General features: G+C 38.8%; 1 protein-coding gene across 2 annotated transcripts in view; it reads right to left on the bottom strand.

Moving 5' to 3' along the window:
- Positions 1-24,258, bottom strand: part of SEMA3D (semaphorin 3D) — a 168,775-nt gene that overhangs the window by 12,539 nt on the left and 131,978 nt on the right. For both annotated transcript variants that reach the window (XM_063308241.1, XM_063308242.1), the window contains exons 12-17: positions 15,712-15,934; positions 11,170-11,258; positions 8,139-8,180; positions 6,535-6,692; positions 5,353-5,417; positions 2,346-2,485 (exon numbers count right to left, since the gene is read on the bottom strand). In XM_063308241.1, coding sequence (XP_063164311.1) covers positions 2,346-2,485; positions 5,353-5,417; positions 6,535-6,692; positions 8,139-8,180; positions 11,170-11,258; positions 15,712-15,934 — 717 coding nt within the window. The remainder of the gene's footprint in view (positions 1-2,345; positions 2,486-5,352; positions 5,418-6,534; positions 6,693-8,138; positions 8,181-11,169; positions 11,259-15,711; positions 15,935-24,258) is intronic.

Raw genomic sequence — 24,258 nt, 5'->3', positions numbered from 1 at the left:
CTTTCCCAGTTCTGATACTTTTGTACCTATGTATTTCACTGCACATGGGAATTTCATGGTGAACAAATAAACAGATGAGTCTAGGGTTCATGAACAAACGATGTAAAGACGATATGTTAATTCCTTTTTCCCTCCTCTCCTCCATGATTCTAGTCACAAGTATGTGAATAACCCTCAAAACAAAGGAACAAACATGCTGAAATGTTTGAGCATCACTGAAATAAAAATGAACCAGAGGAGGGGGAGCCCTTTTGACTGCAGTGAGGTGAACTCTGGTGACAGAATGACATGGTGAAAGTTCCTGTACCGCCACCGGAGATCCTGTTTATTTCCACGCCCAGCTCTGCCTGGAAATGGACTCCAAAGCATGACCTTTTGGGTGAAGGGGAGGAAACAGTCTGCTGAGCCAAATGCCTGTTAAGCGAATCTGGACGTTGCCCTCTCCTTCCTCTTGGGAAACCAGATTTCATGCCCTGATAAGCAACTCCTCGCCCTCTGTTTCTGGAGGGAGGCACTGAAGGCCTAGTAAAATGTTACCGCTCTTGAATTCTGGGAACAACATGCCGTTGCTAAATGTGATTCACTCAAAATTACCCAAAGATGCTGGGATCAGAACTGGTAGTAAGATGCAAACAGAGAAGCTACACACCCCACTCTTTTGGAGGAAAGCAAAAAGCTGAGAAGAGACACCGAGAAAAGAAAAGTTAAGAATTTTGGCTGTGACTGACTTATTTCTGACCAAGTAAGATACAGGGTGAAAGAGATCCTTCAATATCAGTGTATTTCTATAATACAGTATACTCATAAAACCACCCATATACATACAGTATATTTTTCATTAGCTATGTTGAAATAAAGTTGTGTATTGTTGGGACAGGACCAAGAATGATGCTGAGTCAGCATATTCTGCACTCTGGTTCTTTATTGTTCTCACTGTACAGACAGAATCTTGCCAGACTAAAGCTATCCTAACTAACCTGCAAGGAAAATAACCTGGGAGAGTCTAGGGCAGGGCTACCCTGCCTCACTTTGATCCCCTGCCAAGACTCTCTAGACTGCAAGCCCTCTTATCAGCTTGGAATGCGCGCCCTCCTTCCTGGTAATCAGCGGCAGAGCCAAATTCCACCACATGTATTTTCCTTAGAATGTACAAAAATGACTCCATTATTTTTCTCCCCGATTCACCACCCTTCCTCAAGCAAAATATGTTATTATTAATTGTTTTTGTAGACTGCCCCAATCCAGAGATTCTGGGTAACATACAACAGCATAAGCCCATGAAACATTAAGAGAAAACAAGATAAATGCCACAAAACAGTGTAACAGACTTGCTACAAGGTAATTACAAAATGCTAAGAAGTAGAGACCTACACAAACTTCTGGAGATATCCAAAACATGGATTCTACAACTGTTCGTGCTCTCAGCAAACCTTCACAAGATGTTCCGACCAGACAAGCTGATGTATCCCAACGGTACACTATATATGGCTTTGTAGGTGATGTCCAGTAAATTGGGCCCAGAAGCCTACAAATAACCAATGCAGCAATTTCAAAAGTGCTGCTATCCTGTAATCGTGTGGTTGACTTGCCAGCTGTCTAGCTCCATGTTCTGGAACAACTGTAACTTCTGGGCTGTCTCCAGAACTTCCCCACATAGAAAGCATACTGCAACCAATAATCCAACCAAGTGAATATTTTCCCATTTTATAACCCCAAACTTCCAACCACAACTAGGTGGAATCAGCTAGGACAAAGCTATTTGCCTGATTGGTAGCATAGTCAGCGGATGAGATTTGGAGTCAAGGGACTAATTCTATTATGTTCAAATGAAAATTGAATCATGCAGTCTTGGGTGAAGCAATTTGGTGTGCAGAAATAGTTGGGAGGATGAAGGTAGAAAGCTCCATGCATTGCTGCATCTCTGCTCCAAATTCCTCCAACTGCTTTTACTTAATTTGGGGCTTAGTTGCATAGATGTATACTATTTTCCAAGGTGAATACAAGAATTCTCTCTTTGTTAAGTATGCTAAGTAATTACATTGCATCACAGCAGATTTCACAGAGACAGTCCTTGGCTTCATACTGAACTTTCCACATCATCCTCCTGCCTTTTTTTTTTTTTTAATAAATAGCTAGCCTGATTAAACCTGCAAAACTCAGAACCCTGCAGACTCTTTTCTTAGGTCCTATGGATGGTGGACATATTGTTATGGAACGTATTACAGTTTTCTTACTCCAAAGGATGGTGAAATCCATTACGTTGAATCTAATATTGACAAATTCTATCAGCCCCAATTTTTGACCATGGAATTTATAGCTCTCTCTTGAGACAAAGCCAGCCTTACCTCTTCCCGGTGCTCTTCTCCAGAGCGCTGAATAAACCACCTAATGGAAGCTTGCTGTGACTTTGGAACACATTCCAGAAATGTTGAGTTAAATTCAATGCCAAAAATCACCTTTTCATCACTGGTTTCATGACTAATGCCTGGAAAGCAAACATAGGAGAGAGGATTAACCCTGCCCTGATTTCTTTAAGAATGGGGAAACATGACTGATGTGGAGCAGATGGCAGAGTAGCACATAAGCTGTTAAAGAAAACAAATGGTTTAGCAAGGCACACAAACATTCAAACTAATGTAAGCCATTTATAACAATGTTATTTATCCCTGACTTGGTCACTTCCTGTCATTTCCATCACTGCAGAAGAAGAATTTGATCTACATTATTTTGTACAGAAATTGCTTTCAATGGGGCTTAAGACAAGGGAGTTGCAGTGACCTACCTGACTCTTTAATTCACACTTCCTGAACTAACCTATGAATTGGAACCCAATTATTATTTCATTATTGTGCTTTCAAATCATGGAATGGAGACCCCCACTACAACAATGCATATATTAATGGAAAATATGAGAAAACTAAATGTTCTGGGGAAAGGGTTCACATCTGGGAGAAAAAGTGTGCATGGAAAGACATTTTGGCTTGTATATTACTCTTGAAAATTCTCTGAACCACTTGAATATTCAGAACATTCAAAAGTAACTGGAATGATTCTTCTGTGAAGATATTCATATTGCTTTGGGTGCAATTTGAATACCTTCAATCTGAACACCTTCAAGGACAGGATAGAAGCAATGAACACAATAAATTGACACTTTGGGAATGGGGGGGGAGCTGAATTAGGTGCAACAGGGAACTTATTTTAAAAAACCTGTCATCCTGCACTTCTCCCAAGATATCAGAGACTTATGTGATCAGTGAAGAACCAAACTGCTAATTTTATTGAACAAAAGAAAATAAAAAAAAAACCCACAACCTTCAATTTGTTCCATTCTGTTTCTGAATCTATTTTGACTTTTGGCCATAAATAAATTGTTGTTGTTGTCATCATCAAATGCCTAGTTTGTAACAACTTTCCTAATGCATTACATTCTCCTGTTATTTTTATCCATAAAACATTTCATTTTTATCATTCTGTGCATAATTTTCCTACTGTATCTATTGTTATATGCAGTGTTTATTTGGAGGATTGCTTCATAAACTTAGGAAAATTACCAGCATGTAATTGTCTTTTGATTCACACATAGGCTTCAGAAACACAAACTTAAAACTACATTATTTATGTACTGCAAAGCATCGTCCCCCTTCCCTTTACATAATGAATTAAGAGTACACATTCTTTCTTCAATTCATTTTGCTTCCTGTTCCATTCAAAAAGATGATACGATCTTTATGTGAATGCAAATCAACAGAATAGTTTTGGGAGCCATACTGCAGTTTAAGATTTAGGGGAACAAAGCAGATTAAGAGCTAATTCTGAGCTATGGAAAAGCCTCTTTCTTGAAATCTGAAGTTGGGACTGGACTGGCAGTCTGTTAGTATTTAAATTGTTTCTCCATGTAATAAAGAATGCAAAGAGTCATGACATTCCTTCCAAAGGAAACAAAATCCAGGTAAGTAATTTGTTACTGGGGGCAAACATAATAGTATTTATGTCTCTTCCAATAGGCCCGCCTTCCTGTAAGTTGCCTTATCAAAGTTTCAACATGTGCCTTTAGACAACAAGTGGAGAACATCCGTCAGAGACTGGAGCTTGTGGGATCAACATCTGGAGCATAGCAGCCCCCTCAACCTTTCTCTAACCATCTACTGGATCAAGGTAAAGTTGACAAAAGACATCTAGCAGCCAGGCTCACAAGCTAGAAATTAAATTCTTTCCAAGATTTATTTTGTGTCATCCCCACCAGTCTACATCATTGCATTGTTATAAGACAAATAAAATCTGTTCCTTCCAAAAATTTCATCTTGACTTCTTCCATGGGACAGCTCTTCCCCTCACAAAGTAAAAGGACAGAAACTCTAGTTTTCATTAATGCTGACTGTACTCAGGTCCTTTATATTGCTTTGATTTGCATATACAACAGGATTTATATGAAAACAACTGCACACTAACTGAAACCCTGAATTAGATACTCATTTTTTTTAGAAAAAAATATTGTTTTGCTTTAGTGGTTTTCCCCCCACGCTCCTTTAAGAAAGAAAAATAAATATTCTGAGCTGAACATTTTAAATTTTATGTTATGTTGTTACAGAAATTTCAGCTTAACCACAAGGCTGAATATAGATAATACATATTGTAAGACCTGTTGCCAGGGGAGCGAGCCAGTCTGGCAAGAGAATGAACAGCTATATTTGTAGGAGACAGTAAGCTGTTGTTGAAAAGGAGATTGCTTAATTAGCAGGGAAGAATTAGAAGACATCCTGGATTGCTTGCTAACCGGAACTAAGAGTTTAGATTTTTGTCCAAGAGTTGCCATGCAGTAATAAGTCAAGAGAATGTAAGAAGTGTATTTTCTGTTCTTGACTCAGAGAACTCTCCTTACTTGGCTCCCTTGGCACAGGCCTTCTCACATTCTTATAGACACAATATTTTTCCATTAGGGTTCCAGAATGATGCCTTTTTTGTCTCTTGAAGGCTGCTGCTGATAGCTAAATAGTAAGTTCCACTATTCAGAAGGAATGATGATACACCAGCCAGCCTTAGTCGTAGAATATTGGCGTCAATTTGGTTCTATGGATTGGATGGCCTCCTTAGCTCATTACAGAATAACAATAGACAAGAGTACAATTCTCAGCATCTAGAACAGACTAAGGCATGCCTTCCAGAGAGAAATGAGCACCATAAATATTTTTTAATTTTTAGTTTTTAAAAATAAAAGAAATTAAAACAAAACAAAACAACAAAAAACTAGGCATCACTTCTGGTTGGATTAAAGCTGCCAGCTTCTCAACTGCAAAAAAAAAGGGGTCTTATGAGAGATGTTGGAAACAAGAACACAAATTCAATACTTACTGTCTTCAACATCCCAGCACTGGGTAATTGGGTCTCCGTATTTCACATCTTGCCTCCTTGCACGCCTAGAGAAAGAACAAACCAGTTGAAATGACTTTTGAAGCGGCATTTGCCTATGAATAAACCATTGCCAAAATGATATTTAAGATAGAATTCTTATGCTCCTGGCTGCCAAGGCAGGTATACGCATTTTATTTCAGGAAGACAATCCATGGGCCAGACCAAACTAGGGAGATTCATTGGCTGTGCAGGGTGGAGATGGGAATAAGATATGAGTTATGACACTGAAGATTATAAAGCACTTAGCATTTTAAGAAGATGTTTCAACTAGTGTTATCCCTGTTCCAACTTTCCTGTCTCTTCAGCCTCAGGGGTAGTTTTAAGCAAAGAAGGAGTTACCAAGAAATCTTGCCATGAAACCTGAGAATACATCAAATAAGTAATCAAAAACTATCCTTTCTATATATTTGCTAAGGTTACTGAGATTTTTGAATTTTTTTAATATGATTTTTATTGAACATTTTAAAAAAGAAGATAAAAACTAATACAAACTACAAGAAAGCAAGGAAGAAAAAAGAAAAAGCAAGCAAGCAAGGAGAAAGCAAAAAGTGCAAGAAAAGAAAAAAAGTTGAAGAAAAATAGAAAAGAAAGAAAAAAAATACAAAGCAGTGGCTTCTGATATTCTTCACAGCAGTTATAAGTACAATTCTATTTTAGCCTTGCTCTCTAAAGTTGCTTCATATTTCTGTTCTTCCTATAATCTATCCTGTCTAATCATCACAGACATAAATCACGTTCATTTTTTTCATTTTTACACAAAAAGTCCATAAGAGGTTTCCAGTCACCAATAAATATAGGTTTATTGGTGTCTTTTCTCTAATCAGAAAAGTTAGTTTACCCATCTTAGCAAGATCTGTCAAGTTTACCAACCGTTTCTCCATAGTGTGTAATGTCAAATCTTTCCATTTCCCAAGATTTTTTACTCTATAGTGTACATGGGAAATTACAAGCCACGTATAGAACTTAGTAGGGAAAATGACAGTAGACGTCAATGGAGAAGGGAGCAAAGGGCTCCCCCTTAGGGTCCTAATATGCTCTTCAGGACTATGTGCCTATTCATGACTGTGAGGTTCATGGAAGACCTGCCCTTAGGTATGACAGCTTAGATATGCTCTTCCTCACCTTTTTGATGTTGGTGTGTATCTGGAACAGGAATTTCCATCCCAAGCACAGTATGGGTCTCTGGCAAGGCAGCAATCTGCACATGCCTTCCCATATGTATGACATCGGTGCAAGGAAAGCTGAGCCAATCCATCTCTGGAGCCAATGTACAATTGTTGCTACAAATCAGACAAGGCAAATAAATGAGAAACAACTTCACGTTCCTTAATAGCATTACTTTTAAAAAAATCTGTTCTTACAGAAATGTCTATATGTCCACCAGTACTGCTATTTATACAGCAGTGAACAGAATCCATAAAACTGTCTCTTTCCATACAGTTAAACCAACTGGCTTTCAAACTGGTTCAACAATGCCCAATATTTTCTGCAACCATAAACAGCAAAGCCTGAAACTCTTTCCAGAGGTTTCAAGTCATTTCTTGCTACAGCTCGCCTGCTTAACAGCATGGCATCTCTTCTGATTATTTAGAGTTGGGCTCAAGCCTGCTTTGAAAATCCAGGGATATAAGATGGTAAAATTATATAAACAAACAAACAAACAAACAAACCCAACTAACAAAAAATCTAAAGGACTTACACACACACACACACACACACGAAAAAGAATTAAAATAGCAAACTGCAGAACAGTTTAAATTCTAACTAATCAATATGAGTCCCAGTCGGGATCTGGATAATGCCAGCTTCCTTTTTATGATCCTCTAACCTCTTTTTTTGGCTATGCTGTTCAATCTCAGCAAGGCAGCTGCAGAAAAGGAGTGGTTTGGTTTCCTGCCATTCTGAGGAGGGAAACCCAAGAAAATAGAAGGGTCAATCCTAAAACAAGCTTCACACAGTTTAAAAACAGCTCACCCGCTGGAGTGGGGGAAAAAGGTTGCCACCCAGTTGCCATCCACTCTACGCTCTGTAGTCCCGCAAAATAGTAAGACAGTCACCAGTCACCAAAACCTTCCTACACTAATAAGGTGCCCAGATTCAGGCTTTCCTCATTACAATTAGTTTCATAGCTATTGATCCTTTCACACTAATTGTGGGATACGTGGCTACAGGTCCAGTAAGGGAGTGCTCGGCACTGGAAACAGTTCTGTGCCTGAGACATCTGCAAGAGTCGGTGTTCTCTATCCTCTAAATGCTGAGAGAGGCAGGTTCCCTGTAACCTTGGCAAATGACCAATAAAGAGGGATAAAAACAGTTGTTCCAATTGAAGCTGTAACCCTAACTTTGCTCATGAAGCATAAATCCCGCTGAAGTCACTCAAACTTAACTTCTGAATGCAGATGGATGGATTTGCATAACACTGATAATGGCATATCAGTGTGACAAATAGGTTCTGGATAAAAGCCACCGGCAAGGAAGTCTCAAACGAGTATATCCTCATCGTCTTACTTCTTTCCACTTTTACTGTTTTTCTCTTAATATGCAATGAATATAGAATGTTCATGTGGAATGTGGAAATGGATTTTAAAGCAAAAGAAGTATTTTTGACAGGAGGACTGGAAGGGGTGAGATTAGGAAAAGATGAGCAAATATTAAACCATAAAATATTAGACACTGGCTTTAAAAAAGCCTCTTATTAAGTGCTAAAATTACTACTTAAGGATTACCTGCTTTGGAGACATCTCCATAGTCAAGATAGGTGATGGACGCTGCAAAGCAAATGGACAAACAACAGCAAAGACAGGGTCAATATCGCTTGTATTTCTCTGGAGGAAAACACTGTTATCAAGGAGTGACGTTTGTCACATCACTCAAGAACAGCAATTTGAAAATGCATCTAAGCCTTTTTGAGAATTCGACATCTTCAGGTCTAACTTAGAATAACTTTCATTCAGCCTGAATGTAAGCTAAGATGTCTTCTAAGAAAAAGAAACCATGAGAGTTCATTTTGCTGTTGGTTTGTTTTAGTTCAATAATGCAATCTCATGTGTGCTAAGACCACCTTCAAAATTTCAATCTTTAATCCACCTGTCATCAATGGTGGTTACAGAGGTATGCATGCCCCCCCTTACATTCTTAGAACAGATTAGGCTACAAGATTGTGATTGCCTTGATGCTCCCACTAGACTTTGATTCAGTGAAGAATTGGAACCTGGTTTCCTTGTCTTGTTTGAACTGATGGCAACACCTAGCTGATCCTATCTGAACTGCAAAGCTAAACACAGTTGGTTCTAGTTAGTACTTGGATGAGAGACCTCCAGGAAATACCAGAAATGTAAGCTTGACTGGGGGAAGGAAGGAAGGAATCCCAGAAGACAAGGTCAACCCACTTCTGTACTATTGCCAAGTAAATTCCATGGAGTCACCAGGACAGTTCAGTTATTCCTTTTAAGTTGGTACATTGACAGGCCTGTGTAAAAGATTTCACAAAACGTTTTGCTCACAAGTTAAGTGTCTCTCTGGATCAAAGCTCTGAAGTAGCTACTTGAAGGAGTATGTGGCTATTTTGAGGACCTCCCAAGGTTAATGCATCCACTAGAATCATGCTTAGAAGCCCTCAGAATGTCTTTGAGCAGCTCTGACTGCTTCATAGCTTTGAAGACTTCACATGCTCATCAAATAATGTACACAGGCCCACCTCCTGGCTCTAATGGATCAATTCTGGAAATATCCAAGCTTTCTAGAAACAATACCAAAAGTTACATTTTGTCTTTGATTCTCTACAGTATATGACATTTAATACCTTATGATGATTTCTCTCCAGATTCAGCACAGAAATTCCCTATTGTGATATAGTGCCAAAAATATTTACCAACTGTGTCATTTGTTGCATCCATGAATGACAGGTCTATCAAGGGATATATACACACTCCCTATTTTCAAAGAAAAGCTATTTTATTAACACATGATGCAAAATATACTGCAAAATATACTGCATCATCCAGTATATTTTGTTGAATCCTTTGTGACTTGGAAACAAAGGACTAACATTTTTTATAGGCAGAAAAAAGGATGGTAGACCAAAGTGGGTTCAACTAAATAAGGAGCAATTTTACATTCAATGTGCAATCAGCACTGTTCATAACTTGTCAATTCTGCCTTTATCAGCTACACAGACTGAATGCTGATAGGAAGCTTGTTTCCCAAAATAATCCTAATCAGACTAGAATTGGAAGTTTTAAAGGAAGATCAGAAATGTGTTCTTTAAAAGTTGTTTATTTAGGCCTGATATGGACCTTCTTAGGATGGTGCTTATATTACCCTTTAGAGCAGGAATTGAACCAGTTTAGTTGATTAGAATACAATAACCTTTGCCAATGAACTGGTGATCTAATGCGATACATCTCATGCTCCAATGTCATTTATTTTATAGAAGTCACCTTCCATTACTTCTTCTTATTTAGTAAGAGGTACAGGCAAGTTGAAAATGACTGAGCAGACTCTGCTGTTTGGGATGATTCTTACATAAAGGCACATTGTTTTCTCACTTTCTGTGCTCTGATATAATCAGGATCTTTGTCTCCTTCAAAGAAACCAGAATGGATTTTCAGGCTTACACTAATCCCATGAAGGTTATTTGATGAAAAAACACAGCACAGTTTTGAGTTTTTGAAGTTGCTTCATAGATTTGAGTTTCCCATGACCAAGAATTCTTCCTGAGGGGTTTCAGGCAGAACATATTAATTGCTTCCACTGGAATTGAACACTGTTCATGATAATCTTTTGGTGGTCAATGTAACCCTTTTCTTTAAGCAAACAGTGTGGACCACAATATTCCTTGGGTAAGGAAATGCTCCTCCTCTATTGATCACATGCTCTTGCAAATATCTACATCAAATTAAATAATTCTCAGATGGGTTAATAAAAATATACAGAACCTACAGTAATTTTTTCCTTTCTATATTTTTGTCTGTAAGAAAAAAAGAAACAAAGTGTATGAAGTAGAGGAGCATCTGTCCTTTCTGGTATTAAATCTGATATGGTGCCTTTCCCTTTGGCATGATACCACAAATATGCAGCAAATTGGTACATGCTTAATAATTCCAGATTACTTGGCAGCTGATTGGCCATTCCTGATATTTGCAATGTGATAGTTATAACTGGTGTCTGTGGCAGCCAAAATATGACATTGGAAGGTTTAAAACAAGAATCGTTGCATCCATATAATATCAAAAGCATACAGAGAGATTTATCTTTTTAAAAAAAGTTTCTTTCCCCCCTGGAATGGTTATTGCAATAACAGTTCATCATCTCTGAACACCAAGAGGGGTCGAGCATGCCTTGAAGGAGACTTAATTTTTAGGGGTCGCGTCACTAATACGTGCAAGTATATCAAGAACATCTCATTACATCATAGTTATTGGCAGGAGAGCAGCTTCATTAGCAGCCTGGAGAAAATGTCGCTGTTTGGAATATGGGCACACCAAATATGCAAATATGTCTGGTAATACGATCCAAATGGTTTTAGTATCCTTGAAATGACTGCAGATGTTTACTCCATCAGGAGTTATCTCAAATTTTACTTTTTTCCCCTTAATATATATTTTTCTAAAAAAAATACTGATATTCTTTATGTTGCTGTAACTGAAGTCTTTCCTCCAGCAACATACAGTAAACAATATCAGTAATTTTTTCTCGCTTGAAAAAACACGATTTTTCCCCCCTCGTCTGAAAGATAGTTTGCTTTTGGAGGCTTACCTTGAATATCTGTAGTTCTTCCAGGACCACCTCTTCCATGTCCCATTTCTCTTTGGTGATACTCAAAACTTTCAGTACTGTTCCTATATCTGAAATGTAGGGATTCTGCTGAAACAACAGTCACTATGTTCCCCCACGCTGGAAAGTGCTCTTTTGTTAACATTTTCTTGTTGAGTACAACGCATAACATGGACTACAACTGTAAACAGAAGCATATTTTTCATTCTTCTCTCACTGCTTTTTAGCTAAATTCAGGTATGTTGCCATCACATCATATAAATATCCTTTGGTTTTTTTCCCTCTCTGATCATTGGTTGCTGCTGTTTAATACTAAGGAGAGAGGCTGATGGTTAAATCTAATTTGCTGCTTACATATGGTCACAGCCTGTAGTTATGTACCTCGTCAGTGGAAGAGAGGAGGATCTTTATTCAAGTGAGGGACTGATCACTGGTTGGTCTGGCGCCTGGTGGGAAGGATTATTGTTTTTATTTGCTGTTGTGAGCTTGCCTAGGATGACTATGTGAGAGAGGTGGCCATAAAAGTTCTTTAAATAAATTAAGTATAAATGATTTTAGCCATGGCTGAACTATCAAGGGAAACAAGTAACACCTCCAAGCCTGTCTCCTGGTGACTTCATGGACAAAAGTTGTTTGTTGCTCATTTCTTCAGGTTTTATATATATATTGATGGTCTAGCATTTTGAGATCAGGTAGATGTTGCACCTAGCCAGGAAGAATGTTGTCATGAATTCATGTGATCCCAAATTAGTGATCAATTGAATTAGCCCGTGGCAACTTCTTATTCTTCTACAAGTGAAAAAAGCTAATAAAAACATATTTAATCCCCAAAATGTTACAAAGTTGTGTACAAAGATAAGTAAGCAAACTTTTCATGTGCTGTCTCCAGAGCTCATGCATGTTTTCAGCATGCACAATGCCTTTGAGCTCAGACTAAGTTCTAGTAACCTTTCCTGATTGTTCAAAAAATTTTAGTTTGCTTCCCATGCACCCCCAAAAGCATTCCATGTACATTGTCAATGGATTATGCAAATGAGCAACAAGCAACAATGCCAATGTCCCTGCAATCAGTTGTGAATCATTTCCTATATTTTCCCCCTCCCTCACTGTGTGCACTCCAAGATTATGCATGGAACTTTTCATATGGCAGTGATTGAACATACAAAGGGCCCTGAAATTAAGTAACTGAAGAACAAAGTTGGAGGAAAGAGCCATCTTTGAACCTAACAGTATAGCAGACGTTGCTTCAAATACTGAAAAATCTTCTCCTTTGATTAAACTGACTGCCCCATATGCTAATTTTACTAAATTTAAACCTCATGACCAATACAAGAAAGGTAATCATACAGTTGGTATTAATGCTTGTTAAGAGAAGAATGGATTGAGAGATAAATAGTTTCCAGTAAACTGACCACATTCAATTTCCTACTTTGGTCAAATTCCTACCAATGTGCTAAAATTTCATATCACTTAATCTGAAGGGAACACTACTCTGTATGAATAAACTCTGAATGTCAAAAAAATAAGCTGAGTCCGATCTGTTCACCACATTTTCTAGATGAAGTGAGTGTATGGTTACATGCAGTCTGAGTAAGACTGAATACGAGCTATTAAAACATGGCATACGAGGGGAAATGTGGAAAGATTAGCTATTTAATGCAAACTCTAGAAAGAATGACAGGCAGTTTCCATGCAGATCATTTTTCTGTAGAAAAATTCTAAGCCACCACAATAGATGTATCCCTTTTATATATATATGTATGTATGTATGTATGTATGTATATGTATATATATATTTAGTGTGCTAGATTGAATTAATTTGACCTGAATCTCACCAGATCTTGAAGGGGTGGGGGGGATCTATTGCTTCTCCACCTTCCAAAGGACAATATTATGCATTTTTCCTCCCCATACAGCTGAAATGGGAAAGTATCTGCAGGAGGGCAATTAATATGAGTCAGTGAATGAGTCTGAGGGACACAATGGGTAGGAGGACCTCTTTGTTGTGTGTCTTTTCCTACACAAACTCATATGGATATCCTTATCCCTTTATGGACAGTTATATATAGCACCCAACCTTTAGAAGTACATCGTTTCATGTTTCTGTGTTTGAAAGAAAATTGTATTTTAACATACATAGTAGCCTGGGAAATACAGAAGTATAAAAACACATTTGAATTAAGCTCAGTTCCAGATGCTACACGGACACCTCCATTTTGATTTCTGGGCAACAATATGGAAGAGCTCTGCCACTGCCTTCTTCTAAGGTGTCTTTTTGACTTCCTGGGATTTCCTGAAGGAAAAGTGGCCCAAGTGCTAACCAGGTCTGACCTGGATAGCTTTCTCTGAAATCAAGCATGATTCCCTGGGTGCTGCCATTACAGTGAATGTGATCAGTTTTTGTAAAAAGCTAGAGCTGAAAAAATCCTCAGCATTCCTGATTTGTGCACAGCTGCCTCACTGAACAATCCTGTTCACAAATTAGAGTATCTACCTGGATTTTCCAAGTACTCAAATGACTCTGGCCACCCAGGCTAAATACCAATTTTCTTTTTTGTCCCATTAGGAAGGCTTTCTTTTCACTAAGCAACAAATGAATGTGAGGAGCTCCCCTTCAATTGATGAATGCTAGCAAAAACCTCCTAAACGTAAGCACAGTTCGATGGTGGAACAATCAGCCAGGGCATTCAGTGGAGGCTACACAGCCCTCTGTCAGAGATGCTTTAACGTGGATTCCTGCCCAGTGCAGGAGGGTGGACCTGACGGTGTCAGTGGCCTTCTCCAGCTTTAGCACTGTATGACTCTCTCAGCTCTCACCACCAGCTCCTGCCTTCTATTTCCTAAGCTTCCAATAGCTCAGCCCTGATTGTCTGACAATATTTACAAAATGTTCCCAGATTGGAACAGATATTCCTAGCAACTCACCTGTTATTTTCAATTTGGGGACAAACATTAATGGGCATCTACTACATCTTGGGGGAAAAAATGTTGCTTTATGCCTATTGAGAATCTTGGAATAGATGAAAATAAGTATCTACCAAATGACTGTTTAAGATTCTGATAGCTCTAGGGGAAAAAAGCTTTTAATCCTAGTGGCCTTTCTAAACGCTGCACAATTTCAATTACTATGCAATTTACAACAGCTCTGCATTGTAACTGTATTTTCCTTTATTACAGATAGCTGAAAGAGGCATCCTCTACCTTCTGCATTTATTTCCAACATTTTTGTTTGCCTATTAATTTCTAACAGCTGGAGGTTTCCATTCCTCTAATGAAGAATTCAGAGCCAACTTTTCATAGTGATCCTGTGGGTGAGAATAGGCTGAGAATGGTGTGTGTGTATGTGTGTGTGTTCACTTTGCGAGCTTATTAATTGAGCGATTATTTCAGCTTTCAGTCAAAACTAACCACAAAAACATGTTGCTCACACTTTCATATTATTATTTTTCGTTGTTGAGAAACCAGCCATTAAGTTGGTTTAGCATGGAGCAAGTTTTTAGTTTCTTAACATGTCAAGCTACTCCAAAGAAACTTATTTTTCCAACAGTCTAGACGCTACAGTTAATCTCTGCGGAAATTCTGGACTGCCACCTACTGACTCTTTTTAACCTACAGACGTCTATTATAATGAAGAGCAAGACTGAACAATTAGAGCCAATTCAAATAGGTATGGTGCAAAAATAATGCTTAGCCATAAATATCTTTAACAATAGTTTGCCTTAACCTGATTCAGATGATATGACAAAGTCTTGGCTTTGCTCATTTGGCAATGCTCTTCAGCTAGAGGAACTAGGAATATTAATTTTAGCTTTCCACATTTTTTCCTCCACACCCAAAGTGGGTTCTTTTCTATTTCTGATGAATGTATGATTCTAAAAGTCCCTATTAAAAATGGTATGCAAGTTTGCATGATCTATACAGCTTCGAAAGAAGTTTTAATTTATCCAGTGTTGATCTGTGTTTTCTAATACACAAATCATTCTTTGAGAAGAAATCCTGTAAGGACACTTGCATTCCAGTGGGATATTGCTATAGAAAATACAACTTTGGTAAACTATGATCAATAAGGATTTTTATGTGAGTCTTCCCATATGTTGGGGGAAAATAGCAAGACTGGCTTGTTACTTTGCAAGCTGAAAAGCTGGAGGAAACTTAACTCTGTGCAATATAGAAATGCAATGTTTTGCAGTGTGCTCAGAAGCTAAACTTTTTGAAGCTAGGAAGTAAAAAAAAATAGACAATAATGGCAATCTGCTTCCATATAGTTGCTAAGAAAACTCCATGAATATATCTATGTAGTCACCAGGAGCAGAACTTGATTTTACTTTTAGATAATGGATGCTGCACAATCTTTCATGTGCAATTTGGACTGGCTCTGCTCTAATTATCGTATCACTTATTATTAAGTGATATATCTCTTTGTTTCAGGGTCCAGTCAATTCCAAGCAATGCTCTTGGGAATTGTTACAAAGGTTGTCTTTTAATAAGATGGAAATCACACGCAACACTTTATCCTATGCTTACCTGTTCCTAGAAACATGACATCATACTGGCCATCTTCAGCTGTGACCCGATCCACCACAATCTGAGTCAGTCGGTAGTCCACATTGATTTGAGTAAATACTGGAGCCCTACTCACTGGGTAGACTGACTTATGCATCAGTGGATGGCGTTTGATGAAGCTTATGACATCATCAGGAAAATCTCTGGTAGACTTGACCAAGGGGTCATAGGTTTTGCTTGGACACTGATAAAGACATGAGAGAAGAGGCATATAAGGGTTTCTATAATTGTGGAAGGTGTTTGGGCCTGGTTGGCCATACTGAGTAAAAATATATTTTTGAATATTGTCACCCTTTTGGCCATCAATGTTATTTTGTTCCAGGACTATTACGACAGGCTGATATCTCAGTCCAGGAAGCCTGCACTTGTGAAGCTGCCAACATTCTCATGACCATCTCTTCCTCCAGCTTCAGTGGAGGAGGGGGAAGAGAGATGAATGGATGAGAAAAGCAAGGAAAGAAGTAGGGAACATATAGAGTAAAACATGCTAAAAGTGGTAAAAGACCATGGTAGCACATCTTCAGTCTACGCCAAATTTCACACATATTCGTTGCTAAGTGTATTCTGTCCTATTCCCCAGCAACTTCAGGTTTTATTTGCCTTATCAATCTATCCATCCATCCATCCCTGCCCATCTCCTCCCATCGGGGGACTCTGGGCGGTTATTTATGAGCATATCAGGTGTGTTCAGACAACATATTTAAACAGGTCAGGTCAGTGTATTCACACAACTCACTGAACTTGTTTACTCTTTGATAAATGCGTATGTGTGTGTCTGTGTGTCTTGAATTCTATTTGAACCCAAGGACTTTGCCTAGCTTATGATTCACTATATTGCACGAGCTGCTCACTATTGCTGCACCAATCCAGAAATTCAGTCACCAGCTTAATTATGCTGTGTGAATAGAGCCCTTGAAACTTGTGTCATCTGACAAGCGAGAAGTTTTAGGGATGCCAGTCTTTAGAAGGTCACTGAACTGATATGATTTCTGAGGCATGATTTAATTACATACTCATAAACACTGACTAAATCTCTAGGAGTTGAATGTTGCCTGAAAAGGGTTTTACATTTCAACTCACTGGACATCTTGCATTTACCAATCTTCTCAAGAACCCATGCATAACAGAAATATTTCTGCATTTTAACTGCCATCGTTTGGGAATCTATCCTAGTATGAGAAATATTTCGCATATACAACTGGAAAGTTAAATCGCTTTAGCTGATATTATTACACAAAATATTAATATGGCCTCTCATTATATCTGAAAATGCATAGCTCTTAACAGTGATACCAGGAGCATACATAGTCTTGACTTCAACTTTCAAAGGGATGTCATATTTTACTACCTGATGTATCAGGGAAAAAAGGGAGTGTTAGAAAGCAACAGGAGAGGGTTCTGAGGCTAAAAGCCTTGCATTAAAAGCCTTGCATTAACATCTATGTTCCTATTCTTTCAGTCAGCATCAGAGGGATAAATAATCTGCTGATCCATTCAGACTCTGATTTCAAAGAATGCATTGCTTAAACCATGGACTTTCAAAGAGTTACTCTGGCATGGCCAATAGCAAGCATCTAATTTCATGTAGTTAAAATATAAGCCAATTGTCCAGTCAACCTGAATTTAGTCAAAACGAAAGCCCAATGTCTTCATTAATTATTTTTCAACAGTTAATAGATATCTCCCTCTTCTGGTTGCTGTGGGAAAAGCAGTTGCATTCTGATGCACTGTATTCAAAAAGATTTAAATGCATGATAAGTCTATTAAGTTTCCCAATGTCTAAAAGGCTTACAATCACTTTTTTACAACCTCCAATGTGGCTACTGTCTTGGAAGATATTAAAACATCTATAGACATGTTGCCTTAAATCTTGATATTTAGACTACTGACATAACATTTGCCTAGAGCGATATCTTGTAGAGATGGTGTGACCAAACAGATTATTGTAAAATAGATTATCCATGCTCCAGAAATAAGCAATGACTATCTTTCAAAATGGACTAAGATCTCAGTTGTCTCAAATGTGGGGTGGGCTAATTGAATTAAAGAGTGGCATACTTTCTGATAATCAAACCTATCCTAGGTAATATTTCAAAACTTTAGGTGCATGGAGTTACCTTTCAAAGGGCACCTTGTGACAATTTGCAGACAACTGTGTGTATGGTTGCAGATATTTTGCCACTCACAAATACCAGAGTTCCAACTGATGTGAAGGGATGCAGAAAGCAGGTAAGAATTCACAATCAAATCTCAGTCTCATTGTATGTTATGACGGACACAAAGCATTACTGCCTTTTCCCTAAAATTGTCCAGTAAGACAATGTACCTGCCCCTTGACATTCAAGTTTTAAATATGAACAACTATAAAGGAGCATTCAGATATGTATCAGAAGATGACCATATGCAGATACTCCACACAGGACCTTCAAAATGAGGGGCGGTTTCTTTATGAGACTGGTTGAAATAAATTAGCTCTGATGTCAATATTTTCTTACTACTGACAGGCCTTGTCATACTCAGAAGGAAGAGGTAGGTAATTCCTGGTGCTCCTAGAATTATCATTGTCACTTGAGGTTCAAGTGACCTCTTTGGCCAGAAGAACCTATTACCATCTTTGTTTGGTACATCAGTTATGCCTTTTCTTGAACATGGTCAGGCTAGTTGATAATTGGTCAGTGGTAACCTCATATTGGACAGTGGTAACCTTCCTGTCGGTCGTCAACACCCACAGCTCCCCCAGGTGATGAACTCATCCCTGGGGGAGCTGGGGGTGTTGACAACCGACAGGAAGCTCTGGCGTGGGCTGGTCCATGAAGTCACGAAGAGTTGGAAGCGACTAAATGAATAAACAACAACAAAAACCTCATATTAAGAGTATTGTACTGTGCCTCTATATGGGGTTAATTTTGCAGTGGCTGCCAAGGCTCTAAGTGGAGGAGAATGCGCAGGTCGCTGCATGAGTCATGTGGATATGCCCACATTCCCCCACAGGTGAAGCACTGGCACTGGCTGCCAATTAAACACCAAGCCAGGTTCAAGGTTTGCTTCTGACATAGAATGTCTTAAAGCACTTGGGGACAAGATGCCTGAAAGGCCACTTTCACTGTTACAGAACTGGTCAACCACCAAGATCACCAAAGAAGGTGATCTAGTGCGGCCTGAAATTGGCAAAAGAGTCATTTTATGGATAAAGGTGGAACCTGTCCTCTAAATGTTCTTTCTTTCTCTCAGAAATCTCTTGAGGCCTCTGATGTTCTATCTTTTAAGGCAGTGTTTGCCTTGGCAACTTTAAGATGTGTGGACTTCAACTCCCAGAATTCCCCAGCCAGCCTGCTGGCTGTTGTCAGGACTGAGAAACACTATTTTAAGGGCTTACCAAAGACCTGTTTCCTTCAGCCTGGGCCTCTTCTGTACAACTGTGGCATTGATGGTTGGTTCTCTTATTGTTACCTTCCACCTTTTTAAAGAATGTTTTTTTGGACATTGTTTTAATTTATTGCATTTTTTATTATTTATTGCACTTTATTCTTTTTAATCTTTATTCAAAGCTCCCTTTTCTTTTTTTACAGACCCTGTTAGGAGGACAAACAGCACTTTTTAACTCAGGCTGATTATGTAAATGTTCCTATAAATATGCAGAGAAATGTCACTGATTTGCATGCTTTCCAAGTCATTGGGTCTTCTGTGATCATGTATACTAAACTATTCAACCTTTAAATGACTCCCTTGATTATTTCTGCTTCTATTCTTTTCTCTTTATTTATTTAATTACTTCTTAGATTTGTTTCCCATTTTTTCTCTGGGAGTTCAAAGGGACTTCTTTCCTTTCCTTTCAAACTTGAGGGTAGGTTGGGCAGTTTGCAAACCCTAACAATACAGCTAGGTGAGGTCTTGAATGATTAGAAGACTGCCATTTATCCTCAGAGCAACAGTGTTGCAAAGTGAGAAATTAACTTTGTTCTAAGATCATTAGGCTTGGGAATTACCATTCTGGCAAAAAAGCTTACATAGAATAGACCTGTAAGGTAAGAGGCAACAAGAGGCAAGAGAAAAAGAGAGATGGCATGACTGAATTAATTATGTAAAACATATGTCAACTTTGCAGATATACAAATAAATCTGGAAGATTGGTCTCAAAAGGCCCCCCGACTGAGTGCTATTCTGGATCAAGGTCTCTGTACACTGGGTGGTATTGATTGTGAGTACAATATGATACCAGAAAATTAGAAGCCAATTTATGACATGACTTTAATCAAGTAACTATGTTGTGCAGTTTGGATAGGTAGATGAAAATTTTTGAAGACGAAAATTTTCAGTTAAAATTGCTCTGGTTTTCAGAATCCCATTACAATACTCCAACCAGAAACTCCATTCCACTGAGTCGATGTGGGGCATCCCTTTAAGGAATCATTAGAGTAGAGTGGAGTATCAGGTACTGGAACCACTTATCTTTGATCCCAATGGATATTAATAGCTCCAAAGTGCTAGCCTTTATCTTCTCATATTAAATGAGAATTCCCATGTTTCCTCCCAGGGGGAGCTATTACATATAAGAAGCCTCTCACATGTAGCAGATGGACAATTTATAACAAGTTGAAGGTGCTTCTCTGGAGTTTGTGGATTTGCTGGTTTGACATAGATCTTTTAAGCAAGAACAAGAGGCAGTCATCTTGTGCACATTCCTCCAGTACCAAATGTGCCATTTGGCAGACCTATTATGCTTAACCTTAGATAGAGTCTGAGGGCTTTGGGACATACTTGAGCACTTAACATTTGGCATTGCTTAGAGAACATGATGCATGCTGAATACTGTTCCAAAAACTGGACTGAATCTTCTGAGTTGTTTGTGTCCATTTTTTAATACCCCCAAATGTTGCCTAACGGTACTTAGGTAATTGTATGGCAGAGTGCCACTTACTTAAGTACGCTTCAGGAAGTGAGGAATCTTTTTCTGATAGGAATTGGAAAATCAGATTAAGTTCCTACAGCTGCAACAACTATCTATCAGTTTGGCCGTACATACACCCAACCTTAAAAAGCAATGGGAAACAACCAGTCTGCCCTTTCCCATTTACTGTGAGAGATTAACGTATTTCTGTGCAAAGAGGCCATTATCTTCTCCAGATCCTCAGTTCACAGACTTACTACTGAAAGCAGACTGAACTAGCCTCATACTAAATGAACATGGTCCTATTCATCTCCTTGTAGGGTTAATCCAAATGGTCTCTCCTCATGACCATGTAGGTAGAATGTCTCATGCATTCTGAACACTATGTGTAAGGGAACAACCTCTCCTTCACACTTCTTCAGCATGATCAGTCAGTCATCTCACAATGTGGCTCCAATATGCCAGCATGGAAGGCCCCGGAGAATTTTCAGTTATCCTTCCCGTTTTGATTTTGCTAGAACTTCAGAAGAGGTCCTGTACCATAAAAACACAGCAAAGTGTGACAGTGTCCACTGCTATTGTTTTAAATTTGAAACTTCTGCAAACAGGCCCTTACATCTTCCTTCCACTCTCCGAGAATGAAAAGTGTGCTCTGTTTGGAAATAACAATACCCACAAATCATAATATACAGCAATTCAGAAGAAAATAAGGAGAAATTTGTGTATTTGTAACACTTAACTATCCTTGAAACAAAGATCACTGCCTGAGCACCATTCCCTGTCATTATGTATTGCTGAAAGCAATTTAGTTTCCTTAACAAAGCAAAACAAATGTTAAGGGCTTTGTAGAGCAGAACGTTTAATCCGACAGTGGAGATGGCTGAATTTATTACAGAATAGCTGTAAAATAAACATTTCAGCAACATTGATTAGCTGCAGGCAATTAGGGCTTGGAAAGGAAGCAGTATATTGGCATGCCATCTTAATATTCATACGCTGAGATGCATGAGTGCTAAAGACAAGAAAATGTTTCTGAGATGTTTCTTTTTTCTCCTAATCTGCTTGGAGGAGGAGGAGGAGATTCAAAGCTTTAAAAAGAAGAAGAAAAAGGCCTACATTCCTGCTGTTCATAATGATCAGCAGTAGTTGGAAAATCCCCTTCCCAGTTCCACTACCTACAAGGAACATGGAGAATAGCCTCTGAGAAGTCTTAGATGTAGGCCTACCCTTCAACGTCTGATCACACGATCATACGCACTGTCCCGGTTTGGAATGCACAGCCACAATACGTCTTCAGGCAAGGTCAGGAAATAATTGCAGAGGTGAATAACACTTTTGCCAAAATGTTTCAAAGGTTCCTTCAGAAAAGTCAGTGGAACATGGGCTTTCTTAATCTCTGCCCAAGAAACCTCTCAGCTTTCTATTCATCAAGTAGCAGCTGTTCAATAATCTCCCCCCATCCACAGGGACCAAACCAATTCTGCCAGCTCAAACATCTCTGAATTGCCATGTGGCATCCTTGGGTAGCGCAAGGTTAAGTAGCAACAATGCAAACCAATGAAAATAGTCCACCCTGATGAATTCTGAATTCAGGTCCTGTTAAAACCAGGAATGAATGAGAACTCGCCTGATCTCTAATGGGTTTTGATGTGCATCATCCAACGGCTATTAACAATTGAGGGGAGCACTGGAAAAAGATAGCGGGACTGAGATCTGCCACAACTTGCAAACTCCAATACTCAAAAGCAGTATAAAGACCACAAGCAAAGCCCCAATGGTTAAAGCAAGCTGCATCTACTCTAGCATTTCATTTGCGCTAGAATATGCAGTCACCGAATCCCAAATCCTGTAGTAGAGGGGGTCATTTGGGAAGACCTGGAATACATCTGAAGCACAAAATAAGACGGCAGGCCATTCCTGAGCTACATTTAGTAGCCTTGTTGCTGATGCCTCTATTGCCTCTGGGTCCAGTTTCTGCCAGGGTAAGAAGTGACAAAGTGACCAGTTTTACAGACTTTGGGCTGCCTTAATGGGGAAAGGCTAAGTTAATACCAGCTACAAATGACTTAAGCCTGCTTTGTTTATCAGAATATGGGGATAAGATGAAGGCAACGCCATAAGGACCAAGAGGGAGAAAGATGTCAGCTGGGCATGTTTGCAACTGGGCAAGTTGCAAGTGTGGACATGGTCAGAGGGTGATACAAGGGTTTTAAACTCAGGATTTGTTTTAAATGCCCAGTTGTGCAAAAGCCTGTAATTTAAATTAGAAGAGCTCACCCATAATATGGCTTGTTTGTTTTAGGCATTAGGTGTGAAACAGATTAATATGGTTTGTTCAATAAATCATGGTTAATAAAAACTCCTGGTTTAGGGTTCCATATATATCAGTCATGGCTTCTTTGCCTGAAAAATCAGGTCGCTGATGAAAGAACAAAGGGCTAAAGGGGGGAGGGGCATCCTTGAAGAGGGTCAAAAAGGTCAAAATGGCAGCCCCATCCTTTTTTTGCATTCATGCAAAGCTTTGATCATGCAGTTGCAATCCCCCAACCTCCTGCATATACCCCTGGCTGGAGGCTTTACAAGCAAGAAGAGGTATGGATCTGAACAAAGCACTACTCCAGTAAGTTGTATGTCAAGGTCATGCAAAACACACAAGAAAGGATCTAGTGAAGCAGCCACAACAGGAAGAGGGATACTTTCTAAAAAACTTCCCAAATCTTTTCTTCAGTCTTTTAGAGAAAATACACTTCTATATATTTGCTCAATCACACGGTATCCCACCTGTAATCTGGGTTCCAACTTGGAGCACAAAATAAAAGAAGCTTCCACAACCTAGCTTATGAGGACACCTATTGTTTGGGCATATTGCAAAGAATTTAGCTAAGGATTTTTACTATGCATGGTACATTCACATAAACAATAAAAAAGTAATTTTAATACCCCAAACAGTAAATGGTGTCTTTACCTAAAATCTGCATGTCTGTAGGAAAGGCATAGAATGCCCCCAAATGTCATCCATTTTTCCCATGAAGTAAAAATACTATAGGGATTCCTTTTAAAAAAAAGCCTTCAATATTTAAAAGCCATTTTCTCACCAAAGAACCCCATGCACAGATTTGTCTGAATTTTTACAGACTTCGTGCCTACAACTTGCATCTAATTCTATCAATTTGCCAATGGCCATTTGCTGATTTCTTTCTGGCAAACAACAGAGAAATATGAAACTGGATTTTCTCAAGCAAGGTTCAATTTCAGTCTGCAAAACAATCTGAATCAATTCAGATTCTCTCCAAAGCAGATTCTCAACTGTATCTTATCTGCTGTGCATACTTCTGCTTTCCAGTAATGATATATATATTTCCTCTACTATTTGCTTCTCAGAGGAATTATGTTTCTAAATTAGGAACTTCTATTTATACATCATCATTAATATCCACTAACAGATGCTCCCTATCCTCACATTTTGTCACAGTAAATTCCATAACTAAATTGTGGGTTGTGTTTGTACATCTCTACTGGCAATGAATTTCACTGCAACAGGACATGTGCCCAGTTTGAGAGGGATCTCCTCTGGGCTCACCTTGGACATCCCCCATGGACTTATCAGAGGCAACTCAATA

Source organism: Candoia aspera, chromosome 7, assembly GCF_035149785.1.
Source record: "Candoia aspera isolate rCanAsp1 chromosome 7, rCanAsp1.hap2, whole genome shotgun sequence".
In the NCBI taxonomy this organism is placed as follows: domain Eukaryota; kingdom Metazoa; phylum Chordata; class Lepidosauria; order Squamata; family Boidae; genus Candoia; species Candoia aspera.
Note: the sequence above shows the minus strand (reverse complement) of the source record. Positions and strands in the feature narration are given on the sequence as shown.